General features: G+C 34.6%; 1 protein-coding gene across 4 annotated transcripts in view; it reads right to left on the reverse strand.

Moving 5' to 3' along the window:
• Positions 1 to 4,561: 4,561 nt before the first annotated feature.
• The window catches only part of Cpr (Cytochrome P450 reductase), a 177,561-nt gene continuing 165,054 nt past the window's right edge, over positions 4,562 to 17,068 (reverse strand). For all 4 annotated transcript variants that reach the window (XM_081770604.1, XM_081770601.1, XM_081770603.1 and 1 more), the window contains exons 11-15: positions 16,520 to 16,680; positions 15,668 to 15,771; positions 12,005 to 12,111; positions 9,875 to 9,996; positions 4,562 to 7,711 (exon numbers count right to left, since the gene is read on the reverse strand). In XM_081770604.1, the coding sequence (XP_081626730.1) occupies positions 7,567 to 7,711; positions 9,875 to 9,996; positions 12,005 to 12,111; positions 15,668 to 15,771; positions 16,520 to 16,680 (639 nt within the window). In that variant the 3' untranslated portion in view covers positions 4,562 to 7,566. The remainder of the gene's footprint in view (positions 7,712 to 9,874; positions 9,997 to 12,004; positions 12,112 to 15,667; positions 15,772 to 16,519; positions 16,681 to 17,068) is intronic.

The following is a 17,068-nucleotide window of genomic DNA, read 5'->3' on the forward strand; positions in this document are numbered from 1 at the left end:
CTCTGTTGTTTACATAGGATGAATATTAGCTAGCATGTGTGACTGAATATATGTGTAATTGAGTCAAAATTATATACGTCACTAAGGTGATACCTTTTTTTGTGTTTGACAGATAGCACCGAAACATATAAGCAAGCTGTAAATGAAGCGAGAAAGCAGTATACATCGGCAAAACTCGAATCGTCTGTTAATAAGTATAAATAAGCTTGGAATGTAATTAATACTATAGTTAAGAGTAATCGGGAGTGCGCTTACTCCCCCCCCCCACCCCATCCACAAGATTTTAGTAAATACTTCGTGAACTCTGTAGATGAGATACACAATAATATTGACAAACCTGATGTAACGGCAGTGAATCTCATGGAACGATCTGTAAATCGTATACAGGATAATTTTGTATTCAGAAATATATCACCCCAAGCAGTTCTCAACATTGTAAATAACTTTTAAGTGTTCAAATAGTACTGATCTTTACGGATTGTCGAGTAATGTAATTAAAAAAGTTATTGATTGTATTGTTCTATCGCTTTCCCATTGCATTAACCAATGTCTAACACAGAGAATCTTCCCCGAAGTTTTAAAATTATCACAAGTTGTGCCTGTCTATAAAAAGGGGCCCGAAAATTGTACATCTAGTTATCGACCATTTTTTTTTTTTTTTTTTTTTTTTTTTTTTTTGTACCAGTCTTCTCAAAAATTCTTGAAACTGTGATACATATGCAGTTATGTGATTATCTTGATAAGCATAACGTAAGTTTGGTTTTGTAACGGGTAGATCTACTGTTGGAACGATCGGTTCTTTAGTAAAGAAGGTTATTAGAGGCTTTGAAAACAAGGATTTTGTTCAGGCAACATTCTAACTGCTTGTGGCAGTTCCGTTTCAACGTGAACTTGTGTAAGGACAGAGTAAATATGGAACCTCCACAAAGCGTCATAAGGGCGTGTATGTTGTACGAGCTCAAACTTGGGTCAAACGCCACTGCAGTGGGGCGGAAGATATCTCAGGCCTTTGGTGAGGGTGTCGTGATTACGCAGACAGTGCAAGAGTGATTTAGAAAGTTTAAGGACGGTGACAAAACACTCACGATAGACGCACCACGTGCCGGAAAACCAACACATGTACAAAATGAAGATCTTCAGGTAGCAATTGAAGTGAACAGTGGAGAGACATGTGAGGAACTGAGGCTAACATTCAATGTGAGTGGAGAAACCATTCGGCAGCACCTACATCAACTTGGGAAGCACTACAATTTGAGGCGATGGGTACCACATGAATTGACTCCGGGCCAGAAGGCTACGCGAGCAGACACCTGTGTTTCTTTGCTGTCTCGTCTGCGGAAGGAGCCATATCTGGACAGGATGTTGACATGTGATGAGAAGTGGGTCCTGTACGAAGCTTCACGGCATCATCATCATTGGTTAAAATACCATGAACCGGTTCCAAAACGGCTGAAACCAGCAATACAGCAGAAAGTCCTCATGTGTGTTTGGTGGACTGCTCGCGACATCGTGCATCGGGAACTGCTACCGGCTGGTCAGAGCAGAACATTAATACGACTGTGTACTGTCAGCAGTTCAGCCGTATTCAAGAAAAGCGCAAAACACTTCTCCCGTTACTGGACAACGATAAGCCCCACATGGCTAGAATGACCTGGGACACCATCCTACACCTTGGATGGGAAAGACTATTGCATCCACCATACTCCCCGGACATTGCACCGTCCGATTCGCCTGTTCCATTCCTTGGACACTCACCTTAGAGAACTCCAGTTCAACTCCGTAGTAGAGGTACAAAATGCACTTGATACATTCTTCGCTTCACGGCAAACCAAGTTCTACCGCGAAGGAATCCATGTCCATCCCGAACGTTGGCAGAAGGTCGTTGATACTGATGGGTACTATTTTTGATCTTCCAGGTACGTCTTCGGTGACATATCGATGCTCTAAGATGATAGGACAAAAAGCGACAGAACTTTCTTCGTTAATTTTATACATACTATATAAAACTACTGTATAAGTTCTAGTATCTCGAGTTCGGAAAGTCGGAATGTCAAAATTCCTTTAGATTCGTGTTCGTTGTGGTCTACTTTACAATATATATAAAAATCAGGTTTGGTCCAGTTTGCTTCCATGATCACTATGTTCGAATATCTCGAGTTCCGACATTCGAAATGTTAAATTTCCTTCAGATTCGTGTTCCTCGTAGTCTAATTTACAAAATATATGAAAATCAGGTGGGGTCCAGTTTGCTTCCCTGCAGCCGAAAAGTACATTGGAAGTGTCATCAAAGAACTAAAAAAGAAAAAAAAGTGCGAAGGATCCCAGATCAGTATTTGTAAAAAACAAGTTCACATCAGTACTTACGGTTTAGAACCCCCCACTTTTCTGATTTTAAAATATTGCAAGCCTAATTTAGCTGTGACTTGTACAACCATCGAACTATCCCTTTCGCACAGTGCTGCATATATTACCATAATAGTCTTGGAGCAAATAAAAAAGTTAAAACACAGACATAAGTCAATACAATTGTCTTGATCGATAGATGCTTTCACAATTGTAAAAAGGTGTAATTAAAAACATCAAACATTTGTAACGTAATAGTCCCAATAAATGTTTCTGTGTTTATTTTTGTATAAGAAATATTTTGTAAGAGCACAGTGATTAAAACTCTGCACAGAGAGAGAGATAATCTAATATATGCTGACCTGTGTCTGAAGTGTGCTGCTAGCTGGTGGGCAATTACGGTACTAGAGCCGGAGCTAAACCGTGCAATGCCGATTAGCACTCACTTTGGATTTAGCAGGTAAGACATAGGGTTAGGAATAATATCCTCGTCTAATTTAGGTCTAAATTTATATAATGTTATAACTAAATTCCTTTTGTAATACAATGTTAATGGGAAAGGAAGTTCCATGGTACCATTCTGGCATAAAAAGGCCTCATTTCAAAATATATATATATATATATATATATATATATATATATATATATATATATATATATATATATATATATATATATATATATATATATATATATATATATATTTAGTGTTATTAACCTTCCAAATTGTTAACCTGTCACGAGGCCATTTACATATGAATCATTCGTGCTCACCTCCTAGGCTATTTCAAGTGTTATTTCTAGTATTAAGTATAAAGGAAATTTATGTAAATTAATTATGGTTAAGAATTATTCGAAGGATACGCGTTATCTAAATTATTCTTTTACTTGTTAATAAACTTGTTGATTTTTCAATTTCATATTATACTTCACACGATATATACTATATGACCTGTGCTGGCTACCGTCAAATTTATAAAATTTACTAGAAGCCATGCATGTTACAACTCGTCACTGGCGATGGATGTTCCTGGGTGCACAACCTTCCGCAGTGAGAAATTCAATGACAACCCTTCTGTTTCAACCGGACATCACCACTGGATGTCATGGATAGCTCAATTACTCTTGAACGAGAAGAGATAGCAAGGTGAAACAAGTGACATTCTGTAGCTTAAACATCAGTACATTAATGATAAACAGTTCAGAATGTTTGCAGTACTATTGGCCAAGTAATGGACTTTGAGGCATTACTTTCTAAATCACCCTCGTATTTAAAGTTTTGTGGTTGATCTTAATTTTGGTCTATGTCTCATCAACTATACTACATACACTCGTTTTGCGATTGTTATAATGAGGAGCTTCAACAGAATCAGTCTCACTTTGACAGGAGCAGAGGTTTTCGTTCAGTATCAATTTTTAGGTTTACAAAATAATTTTCCTCATTTTTTTTTTTTTTTTCGAAAACTACGCATGAGTTTTTACACTGCCGCATTATCATTTTACTCTACTTAGTAACATCTACTGATTAGCATGTCACATCTTTGGACATTTTCCGCCCATTAGTTACAGAATTTAAGAGAGAGACCTACATCTCTGAACATTTACTCGTACTGCTGAGGTAAGAATTTTGTTATCTATTTATATAAAAATGAAAGTGACTGAGACTTCTCTTGAACCACCCGACCAATCTCGATCACATTTTCAACATAAATGAGTTTCGGGCCTGTGATGGTTTTTATCATTTCACTTTGACGGTGCAACTTAGGGGAGGGGGGAAAGAGGCCGAGATACTTAAAAATGATCGAAAACGACCCATATTAGTGTCGAATCAATAGGTTTCGAGCTCGCTAACATGAGCAGTCATACTTCCGATGCCGTTTAAATTCAAATTCAGTCCCGCAACTTGGTAGAGGGAGAGAGATATGAAAATGACCGATATTAATGCCGAATCCATAGTTTTCGGGGTCGCTCAGATGTACGGTGATACTTCCAATATCGTTTAAATCCAAATTCAGCCCCGCAACTTGGGGGAGGAGGAAAATACGTAAGAATGATCGAAAATGACTGATATTTGTGTCGATTTTTAGTTTCTAGGGTCGCTGAGGCGAATAGTGACACTTCTGATGACGTTTAAATCCAAATTCAGTCCTTTCTGTCGAAACTGAAACTTATTCTCCGGGGTATTCTGCTAATAGTTACTAAAGTAAATTAAAGTCACTTGTTAAAAATTAAATGTACATTCATTAACAAAGTTCATATACATATATTTCATTAAGTAGTTTCTCACAATACAAATCATCAAGGTTTTCTTCCAAAAATATTATTGTATATTTTGATCACTATTTCTATACACGCAAAATAATTTGCAACAACAATGGAAACATGAAACAAAATTTCATATACAGTCACACGACCACCTGAAGGCATTTCCAATTTAGAATCTTATTACAGAGATAAGTGTAAGGATGAAGAAATATATGGCCGTTACTTTATAGAATATTATTTACAAAATACATTCTCAAAATAACACTTCATTTGATAATTGTGTGCATAACAAATGTAGCGTTAGGTAAAAATTACTAAAAATAACCAGTTTTTCAATTTTAAAACCTTTATAATAACGATACTTCTGTAAGATAGCTACCCATACATATATATACGTGGTTCTTGCATTGTCTTGTACTTGTATTTATTTTTTAATTAAGTTGCTATTTACTAAATATAAAATGAACTGTTATTTATTAGTTCAAACACTAACATTGCGATAGTATGAAGCACTGACTTCCCATATTACTACAACCACGCTTGGTGTTTTAAAATTGTTTTAAGTAAGTTTTCATTTCTCTGAGTGCGATGTCTTAGTCAACATTTCATCACAACGTACTTTAGATAACAGCTTGAAAAACCGTCATGTGCACAAGCGTAAAAACTACACAAATGAGATAGATAATTCAACAGGGTGTCCCACATAGTTAATCATCTCTAGTTAAATTGCTTGTGGGTGACAACACTGTCTCGAAAGTTGGCTACACTGCATTTTATACTAGTGTCCATTCTCTTTGTTTAGCGTTACTATTATGTATTCACTGTTAGTTCATTGTTGCTTTAAGGTGTTACCTGAATCTTGTGCGTGAAGTGTACCAGTTTTATGTGGGACACCCTGCATTATTAACATCAGACTTACGAAAACTGCTTTACTATTTTTATTTTCTTAATCCGAACTGTATCTGAGCGTACAATGGTTCAACTCACGAGGCTTCATTAACAAACTTTCAAACACATGGTGTTTATTAGTGACGTTTTTATTACTGTTCATTACTATTGCCAAATAACAGTTATAATTTGTCGAAAACTTCAGTTGTTTGTTAAGAAAATAATTATATAAGTTTCTCAGAGACCTACGAAGAAATAGACCATGAATTATTTATTACTAGCCATCCGCTTAATTATGAAATTTATCGAAGTTGTCAGAAAGTGATATGTCAGGCAAATCGTACATTTTTCTCCCCGCCCCCTCCCCTTACTCACAGCATCAATATAAAAGTTTAATAAATATTTCTTGAAAAGAGAATCTGCTGAAATGATGTTAAAAATTCATAAAACCTTTTCCTCTGGGTTTTCTAGGAAAGAAATCTTAGTATGCTCACTTGGAGAAATATTCAGTTAAATATTTAGACAGCGAAGTAATTGGTATTTAACACAGGAAATACAACAATAAAGTAAAATATACTACCATATATATTTTATAAGCTCTTATTTATAGAAAAGGTAATCCATATTTTATATCACTATGAGAGAAATATTAGAATTTGTGTATCTGTGACGCTATCTTTTTTTTTTCCTTCTGTGACGCTATCCTTTTTTTTTCTTTTTCTTTCTTGATGAAGAAAAGGTGAAATTATGGAATATCTAATGTCAATACTTGGAAACATGTAAAGTAGTAACGTAACAATCTCATAAAAGTTCTTCGCTAACAAGGCTATGCTAGAGGAATTTTATGCTAGTGGCTAATAAACAACATTCTCTCCATTTTACACATAAAAAAATATAATACAAATAACCTTTATCACCATACCAACAGTTCAGTAAGCTTCTACATACAACAAATATTAAAAACTATTTAAGATATATATATGTATATATATATAACTTAGATCAAAATACATCTCATAAAGAAAACAAACGAATGCAGCTTTTGTCAGCATATAGATATTCTCAAGAGCCTGACATACCAAAAATACAAAATTTACCATTTTCTTTTGCTTGTTTGTCAGAAGTGAAAGGAGATAATGAAATGCAACTTACCACAATCATAGATAATGTTAATTCTACAACAAAAAATATGAACCTGAAGAATTTTCAGTGTTGCTACAAATAACATTTCCCCCAAAATCTGTTAAGGTAGTGACTAGAGGAACGAACTCAATTGCACTTGGTTACGTATCATGTTGTATTGGAATCCTGCGAACTACTTTTTAAAATAACATTATTATTTAATTTTAATAACTATGTTAAAAGTATTTCGTTTACTACAAATTAAATACACCTATTATTTAAAAAGTAGTTTACAGGATTCCAAGACAACACGATATGTAACCAAATGCAGTTTAGTTCGTTCCTCCAGTCGCTACCTTAACCGATTTGGCGAGAAATGTTATTCTGGCAACACTGTAATTTCTATGGATGACAACATTGAAAATTCTTCAGGGTCATATTTTCTGCTGTAGAATAACATTATCTATGATTGTGGTAAGTTGCATTTCATTATCTCCTTTCACTTATGAAAAACAAGCAAAAAAACTATATTTTTTTTTAAATATTATTTTTAGTATGTCAGGCTCTTAATAGTTTTGCGACAACAGTTAGGCAATAACTTTAGAGATAAAAAAAAAAGCTGTTAAACAGTGTAGTAAATTCACTTTATCTGTAATATAAAATCACATTTATCACTCGTTAACATAGTTCTTTTAAAAAATATTCATTTTCTCTGATGCTGTCTCTTCAGTTTTTAATTCAAAAAATAAAGAAATAAGTGATCCCAGTTGAAATAGCTTAGTACACATTTTTTCACTACTGTCTTGTTTTCTTCTCTTTTTTATCACAAATGCAAATGCACTGAATACAGCATACACTTAAATGATTGTCCAGCAATAAGTGCACGTGAACTTTATTTTGCATTTTTGCGAACACCTTATCTGTAGTATTTCTGCTGACAGACTGCATTCAACTCCAGACATCAGCCGAATATCTCTTTTGGGCCTCCATCTTCTTCACGTAGGCCTGGGCTTCTGATTCCGTCATTTTGCCTTCTTCTTGGGCAATGCTTAAGATAATATTATGAACGTCTCTAGCCATGTTGCGGGCATCTCTGAAAAAATAACACGAAATATTATTGACCCCATATTTGATTCTATATTGATAAAAAGCAATTAAGAACAAAACATTCAATGTTTCGTATGAAGTAATACACTCTGCGTAAAGAAAAGAGACTAGAATCTTTACAAACAAACACACAAAAACTCATCAGAACATCAGCTGAGTTGAATGGATAAATAATAAGAAAATATTGTGAAAAGCATGGGAGAGAAGGACAATATGGAAGACTGTTTATCATTACCTGCAAATCAACTTCGGTATTGCAACAGACCCGCAACCAGCCACAGAGGTTTGGAAAGGAAGGGGGGGGGGGGCAAGTTATTAAAAATTATTTTACAAATAGCTAAATTGTGTTTTTTGTATTAATAATAGCATTTTGTGTTAAGATCTGAAGGGGCTACGAAAGGTTTAGGGAGGGGTAGCAGCCCCCCAGCCCCCTCTGGTTGCGGGCTGTATTGCAATAGCTGTTAATTTGAATATATATATATATATATATATATATATATATATATATATATATATACATTTCTAAAATGGACATGACAAGCGTTCTGCGATAAATTTCCTAAAATTCATCCGATTTTCCTGAAATTCTGTGAGTGTTTTCTTTGAGAATTTGTCAATAGGTCTACTGCTTGGAGCTGAAATCGGCTAAGAATATGGGGAGACAAAAGGAATGAAATGAAATCTGAGCTTAACGTCCTACGATTATGCCTGTTAACTAAGGGAGACTGTCATTAAAGCAAGTGAATAATGAAAGAATTGGTGGAATGAGAAAGTGGGAGGAAACGGAAGTACACGAGAAAACCTACAAGCATGATGTCCACCACTTGTCTGGGGATCGAACCACGGACCCCATACCCCAGAGGTAAGCGTTCTACCACTGAGCCACCCGTACCCCATTGGGAGACAAGAGGAGTATATTTAGCTTACTTAGAAAATCATATGATATATATGTGTAAATTACTAAGTATCTAGGTAACTTGAGTAAAACGTTATTCAATTTAATGGAATATGACGTATATTTATACCATATATGATTTGAGCATTATTATTTGTGTAACCGCAAGTTAGACAAAAACTATTTTTTAAAAAAAGAAAAAAACAGTAAATATAAACAATTAGAACTTTTAATTAACAATGATTTTATCATGTAGTGCAGCGTTTCCCAACCTTTTTCAACTTGCGGCCCACTACAGGTGTAACTTGAATTCTCTCGGCACACTTATGTAGATATTATTATTATTATTATTATTATTATTATTATTATTATTATTATTATTATTATTATTATTATTATTATTATTTGTATCTATAAAATACCGTGGTAATTTATTTCTGTGATTACTGATCTCCCCACAGAGAAGGAAGCCCGATGACTGGTTTTCGCTAAATTATTACGCTTATTTTTCATTCTAATTTAAAAATAGGAAACAATTGCAATGAGATATAAGACTCAGGTTTTTAAAAATACACTTTCTTTTTCGAAAACTGTATCCAACTTTTCACTAAGAAGGAAGATCACTAAATAACGAACGAACAAACAAACCTCTTTTACTTTTAAAACACATTTGTATGCATGTTTGCTTTGTCGAAAAGATTAAATGATATTACGGAACAGTCTGCAACAATAAAGAAGCAATAATAGTCATAATAATGATAACAAATACTATTTTCAACATTTAAAATGCACAGAAAAGTAACCGAGTATGAAAATTAAAATTGTAGATTCATAGTAGAGGTTCATAGTAATGTGAAATACAAATACACATTTTCTCCTATGCTTTGCAATTTGATTACCATGAATTAATAATTTTATTTCGATTTCCTCGCGGCACACCAGCGGACCATTCGCGGCACACCGGTTGGGAAACGCTGCTGTAGTGTATATAAAGCCAGGCTTGGAGAAACAACAAGTCTTCTTAAAAATTACACTTTACATAATTTCACGTCGCTTTGAGTTAAATTGTCGATTTCTTCTCCCATTTTTCTTGATTGATTTTAACCAGGTTTGAATTTTTGCAACTAGGAGCTTGTTGTTCTACAGTTATATATTTCTTTCTTTTATATATAAGAACTTTATACTCAATTGTTTTAACTTTTTTTTTCTACTGTACACACAAATAGAAATGATCACCATTACAAAGTTACTCACCCGCAAACATACAAGTGTCCGTTATTCTCACCAATCAATTGCCACACTTCCTTGCTATTTTGCTTCAGCAAATGAGTAACGTATACCTTCTCTGGCTGGTCTCTTGAGAATGCCACGTGCATCTGAAATTAGAAAGAAGAATGAGTACTGTTCTGTGTTAACACAATTCATTCTTAAATCCCATCTTCCCCGATCCCTGCCAGAATTATTCTTTAGACCCAATATAGTGCTCTATTATTTTTACAACAGTTCAGATATGTCATTAATTTTGTAGATATATGTTAATTTTACGCATTCTGCCCTAGTAATTTCAAAACTATGAACATTAGATTATGGTATATTTTAAATCAATAAATGGTTCTGGTTCATATTTATGTAAGTAACAAACTGAAAATGACAAATTACAACAAAGAGAAACAATTCTTCTATTATTAATTCGCAATAAATAGTATTAATTGGGTCTGTAAGACATAAGGATCTTCATACACACACACACATTCATCATATACTGAAGTAGTTCTAAATGGTTCTTACAGTTAATGCATCCTTCCATAACGACTAGAACTGACTAAAAGGTTAGCACTTCGCTTCTTCTGAAATCAACTTGCGTACATTCTTTAAAACTTTCATAGCGCAGTTGTTCCTCGGTAAGAGTAATAAAGGAAAACCTATTATTAACAAATTCAACCCGCTTAGTTGCTGATATCTGTTTGTGAACGAAAAACCCTGTTCCTAATTGGTGATCTTTATTTCCTTTCCCGTAAAAGAACGTAAAATTTCCGGACTTCACAGTTCCATTTCCTTCCCACCTAACTTCCTGAATTCCTACTAGATCCATCCTGTATTTCTCTAACTCACTCGTTACGAATTTTAACGCGCCTGCCCTGTAACGACTTTTAATATTCCATGTTCCAAATCTCATGTCCATTTTCTTTTGCTGATATCGTGCCAAGTTATCAGTCCTGGTCCGATGTTTCTGTATATGTTTCTGAACAAGTGACTTTTTTACAAGATGAGGTTGTTAGCCCACGCCAACCCCCACGCTGGAAGACCATTACTTGTAGTCTGCCCGCGACTGCTTATTCACTATATTCGGAACTAACCCCTATATCTAGAGGCTTTCTCCTCGACCCGCAACCTGAGGACGCGCCATGCCATGGTGACAGGAACTCACGTTACATGGAGCTGAGATACTTAAACATTTTTTTTTCTTTTAGAAGATAGAGGGAAGATGTTGGGTAAAAAAACAAAAGGATGGAAAATTGTTATAATAAATCGTAATTTAAAATAAATAAATACGACAAATTTGTAGTGAAATACATAAAATTGTTTTGGTGTAATTACCTTAATTTAAAGTGATTTATTAAATAGATTGTTATTATATATTATAGATTCGGTTGAATGAAGTTAAATTACAATGTTCTTTGCACTTTGTTTATATTGTGCATCCTGTTTGTCCAATAATTTAGCCCGCATTCATAGGAATAGAATCAACTCCTATAGTATTCGCGCCGAGTCATAAAGCTTGACCTAGATCTATCGATTTCACCACCCAATAAAACGCGAGGGTGTGTTCCAGTCATCAACCCCCACCCATCAAATTTTGTCAGTGTCTTCTCTCGCGCTACACGGAAAACATCTCCCGAGAATACAGTGTTGTCGGATTGGCGCCAAGTTCCGTTTTGTTAATTGTTTTTTCTTTTTTATTATTGCGTTATATTTTCGTTGTTACTATTCGTGTTATTGTTACCGTTTTAGAATAATTGTTACAGTGGTTATTGTTGTGCAGTGTTATTATTGGTAAGTTTTAAATGCTTTTTTAAATACTTATTTTCTATCTCTTCAAAGTTTGGCAACATTGTTGGTGAATTTCAGCTGTTTGACGTTTCCCCAAGTGTGCGCTTGGGAAGCGGCTCCACGAATTGTACCGAAGTTTTCCGATGCATCAGAGCTCAAATAAAATATTGCTGGGATTGGTTTAGAGCCCAAGCTTCACGACTAGAGGAAGTACTATAGTATGTTCAAAATGAAAAGCTACGAATAGACTCACCAATGCCTATCATTCTGAAGATACAAAACAACATTACATTTGAAACACCTACTTGCAGTCGGAAGATTTAATTTTCTTACCTTGAGAACGCCTTTTTCTACGTATTCATTCAATTCCTCTTCGTAAATGAAATCTTCAGCCTTCTTTCGACATCCGAAGTACAAAATAGTATCTCCCACTGGTTTACCTGAAAAACAGTATACACAAATATGAGAAAATTGAAGAAAAAAATTATTTTTCTTACGTTACATCCTTAATAGACACGAATTTTTTCGGTCTTCAGATTTTCAGTATACATAATCTGGAAGAGAAATTTGATTTATATATGACTAACACATTTTTGATTTTACAAAAAAGGATAATTTGGGAAAAACGAGCATTCTTTCTTTCAAAAGTTGGACATTTTATTCAGAGATTTTTACTACACGAGCATTGTTAACGCTTCATGTATTGTAAACAACAATGAACTGTATAAGAATAAACCACACAAATCATCCCATGCGCCATCCAAAAAACAAAACTATGAGATTGAGGGAAATGCAAATAATAAAGAAAAATAAAATAGCTCACAGGATAGTAGAACAATGTAAATGGCGACACAGACAGATTTGCACCAGAATAAAAAGCTTTTTCGCTGCAGGAAATGCATTGAGTCGATTTTGAGTTTAACGTCTCTTTCAGCAGCGAGACTATATGAGATAGGACCTATTGACTAACGTGGAATCCGAACCACATGAGCTCTCGCCGGGAATCGCACCTAGGTCTCCCACGCCAAAAGCACGTACATTAATAGCCGCCAAACCATATTTCGGGGTATTTAGCACCCCACTATTTGTGCTTCAGAATTATGCACATGGCGGCCAACGTGTTAACCGTTTAGCCACGAAGGAGCTCGTTGCAAAAAAGGAATGGGATCGAAAATTCTTCTGTTTATGTATACAAGATATTGAACGTACAAATAAAAACTTAAGTACTTAGGTATAAATTCGACACAACTTGATTTACATGTAAAGAGAAAGAGCTTTTAAAATAAAAAGTTATGGGCCACCGCACCAAACTATCTTGCTCCAATTTCTTAAACTGTAGCATAAAACCACGTTATGTTTCAGTAATACTGCAACATTTATTAGTGAAACACGAACAAAATTCGAAGAAACTCACCTAAAAAGTAAACTACACCTTGTGGATATCTTCCTAAGAAGTAATTCACGTAACATACATTATTAACCCCTTCCACTACGATTTATTTTCTGAATTCTGATAAATTGAAGTTATAAAAGTGTATTATAGATGGTTTATTATATAACTTTCAAAACATCAATATAGTAACCCTACGTGATGCTACAATAGTTTAAATTTTATGACGAGTGAAGTTCGTCATTGTGCGATTTGGCACCGGAAGGCCATGACGAGCTAGACTCGTCATTTAAGTGCAAGGGGTTAATGAAATATTTACTTATAGAATATGAACACAATGTACACGTTTTTCAGAAAATACCCCTCCCCCCCACACACACACAAAGAGAAAACTACTCTTTGTGGATTGTTTCATGACAAATAACTCCGTTTCATTAGTACGCACCCACTCAAGTCGTATCGACGATGACATGTGTGGGATGTCGGCTTCAAAGTTCCATATCTAATAGTGTACAATATTCTGTGTGCTCACACCCACTTGTTCTCTGTCTAGTCTTCGAGTGTTATTAATTAAGCTATAATTTACACCATATCATGTTGTACATCCAATCTCAACACTCTACGACGCTTGACGTCTTAATGAGGTGTGGCTGCTCCACGCCTTGTCATTTGATGCTTTTTTTTTTTTTTTTTTTTTTTACACACCTAACTTTGAAAGACACTACATAGTGACCTTTATTATGAACTAATTTTCAGAACATACATTTTATTTCGTACAGTAAACTAAAAGAAGTGCATTTAGTTTTCCCTTTTGCATTTTTCTTTCTTTTACGTTGCAATAGAGTCCTCGTTAACGTTTGAACATCATCCGTGGAAATAGAACCGACAACATACTCTCATGGACTTTGCTTATACGTGACGATAATGCTTCTGCCAATGAGAGTACAAATGACGAAATGAATAAAAATTTGTATGAAACGAGAGGGTTTGCAGATTACTTTTTACGCCTTTACATTTTACTGCTTTCACAAGTTCCGGTGTTCGTACTATGTGTGGTCTTCCTTGCCGCGGCGATCTTTCACAGTTTCAGTCTCAACAAAGCGCTGGATAGTACGGTGGACAAATGTTTTAGTAATTTGCAGCTACTGGAGGGTTTTGAAAATCTTCCCCTGGTGAACACTATCATGGCCACACGATTTTCACACTCACCCCATTTCTCCTTGACACATATAACTGACACCGTTACATGTCTTCAGCTCATCCAGCAATGACTCACGCTTCACGATACCACTCTTGACGTCGCTCGCTTGTACGGGCGGAAGTACAGCCACCTTCAGAAGTTGGGACAGCCCCATTATATTTACAATAGCCACTTCAGTCTTATGTCTTAGTTTTCCCGTTATGAATTTCTCAAGACTTTTATCTGTTATCAACAGTAACTTTCTGGCGATATCGAGTAGATCTATAGAATATTCTGTCCATTGTCTGTTTAAACTAATTCCTTGACAGACACATCCTTAGTCCAGTAGTTCTTAATCGATGTGTCGCGACACACTGGTGTGTCACGCAATCCTGTAAGGAGTGTCGCGAAATTTTAGAATTTAAAAATCATGGAGAATTTAATAATCATTAGTTAAAAATCGAGACAGATTGTACCAGTCAATACCTCCAGCGGTAGCAATACGGTAATGCTCAGTGCTATATAGAGTCATTATAAAAACTAACTGGTTTCGATATTATTATTATTATTATTATTATTATTTACAATAAAAATATCAAACAAGTGTCGCGATGTCCTGGATGTTCAGTGAAATGTGCCGTCAGTCAAAAAAGGTTGAGAACCACTGCCTTAGTCTCCTTTTTATCTTTCTCTATTTTTCTTCTTACATGATTATGAGTATCAGTTCAACATTGGACCATATTTTTTCTATCGACTATTCTTCCTTTAACAGAACTATTACCAGTACATTTGTAACGACATCTTGTTGAGTTGATTTTGAGTTTAACCTCCCGTACAGCAGCGAGGCAATATGAGACGTGGACCTACTGATTAACGTGAAATCCGAACCACATGAGCTCCCGCCGGGAATCGAAACCGGGCCTCCCACGCCAAAGGCGCGTACGCTAACCGCTTAGCCACGGACGAGCTCGTAACGACATCTTGTATTTTCAGTATGGGCAATGTACGATTTTAAAATATGCACTAACCAGTTTGAAGAAGAAGAAAAGAAAAGAGAATCAAAAATTGATTCTAATATGATTTTTTGTGATGAGTTTTTGTCTTTACGTTGTCATAGCAACGTTTTGTAAAATAAACGATGTAATTCAGGAATCATCATAAAGGAATGTACGCATAATAATAAAAGGTGTATACTTCTTTCAATAAGTGTGTGCCACAATAAAAACCAGAAAAGCTAAACGCAGCACAAACTGCTTAAGTGATTTTACTAATCTAATATAGCTATAATTATGACTGAGGACCTGTGTATAACGGAGTTACGTTATACATTTAATTTTGTTGCTTACATACTTGTACACAGGGGTTTGTTTCAAGCTCCTACTTGAATTATTACACCTTTAGTAAACTAATATTTGGAGTCGCCTACCTTCATCCTTGGCAACACCTCTTTCTTGGATAAACCCACGGAATGGAGCAATACCAGTGCCTGGACCAATCATAATGATTGGAGTTTGTGGCCTTGTAGGGAGCCTGCAAAATAATATTAAGAATACAATAAAATAAACTATTTTTCTTTTTTGTACTGCCTCGATGATATTAATCTTTCTTTTACGTTTACTTCAAAATAAAGCATATTTGGCTGAGACAAATAATTAAAGAGCAGCCTATAAAAAATGTACATTTAGAGGATAATCGAAAACGTAATAAATAAATAAATAAATAAATAAATAAAATGACTATTAGCTACTTAAGAGCTAGAAATAGCTCGGAGTTGCAGACAGAAAACGATTAACTTCAAGTTGGGCTAAGAAGAAAAAAAGATCGAAGGTTATTTTCTACGAACTGTATTCCAGATACACATATTTTAAGATTTTTTTTTTTTTATAAGACAGTAACGTAATCAGCTTTAAAATGCAAGCTATTTGTTTCAAATTTCAAATTCTACTAAACTCTTACAGACTTAAAATATTTTCCAAAATTTGAAGGAAATAATGTAAGATAATGGGCTTATAGAAAAAAAATATTATTATTTATAATAATAATAATAGTAATAATAATAATAATAATAATAATAATAATAATAATAATAATAATAATAATAATAAATGCTGTTTTTGTAAGTGTAAATTTACTATAGACCGTTACCAGATTTTTGATGAACCTGTAGGTTAGAGTTTGATGCAACTAAATAACAACTGAAAGCTAATATTTAAAAATACACAAATCAATAAATACAACTAATCCTTATTCACGTTCACAAGTATCAAGAACAACCTACCTGAATTGTGACTTTCGGACGTATATTGGAACGAATGGCTTAATTCCATTGTCTGGTTGCTTCAACGCCAGCCAGCTAGTTGTAACTCCCTTATTGGTGCGTCCTGTAGGTGTTTCATATTTTACCAAAACTGCGGTTATATGGATAGTATTAGGATGAACCTGCAATGGAAATTTATGACACGAAATTAACAAACTGTAATTAACTGAAACAAATAAATAAATTTAACAGAAACAGATATATACATTTGTTATATTGCACCTCAGAATAAGAATATCATAACTCAAATGTGTCAATTTTACACGTAACTTCCTCCTCTCCAAAAAAGACCGTTGTTTCTAAGGACAACTTGATTATTTTTTCTGTTTTTTCGAATTGCAACGTTACTTTAATATGTATAGTATTCTTAAATAAATACGAATTACAATAATTACACATCAAAAATTGATAACTATTTTACAACTGATTTTGAGATACGATTGTCTTATTCTGGGGTGCGCTTTCTTAAGTAATCACTAGTCTTCGCCACACGGTAGCACTTGAGGTACT

The sequence above is a fragment of the Thermobia domestica genome, chromosome 9 (assembly GCF_964235325.1).
Source record: "Thermobia domestica chromosome 9, izTheDome1.hap1.1, whole genome shotgun sequence".
Classification (NCBI taxonomy): domain Eukaryota; kingdom Metazoa; phylum Arthropoda; class Insecta; order Zygentoma; family Lepismatidae; genus Thermobia; species Thermobia domestica.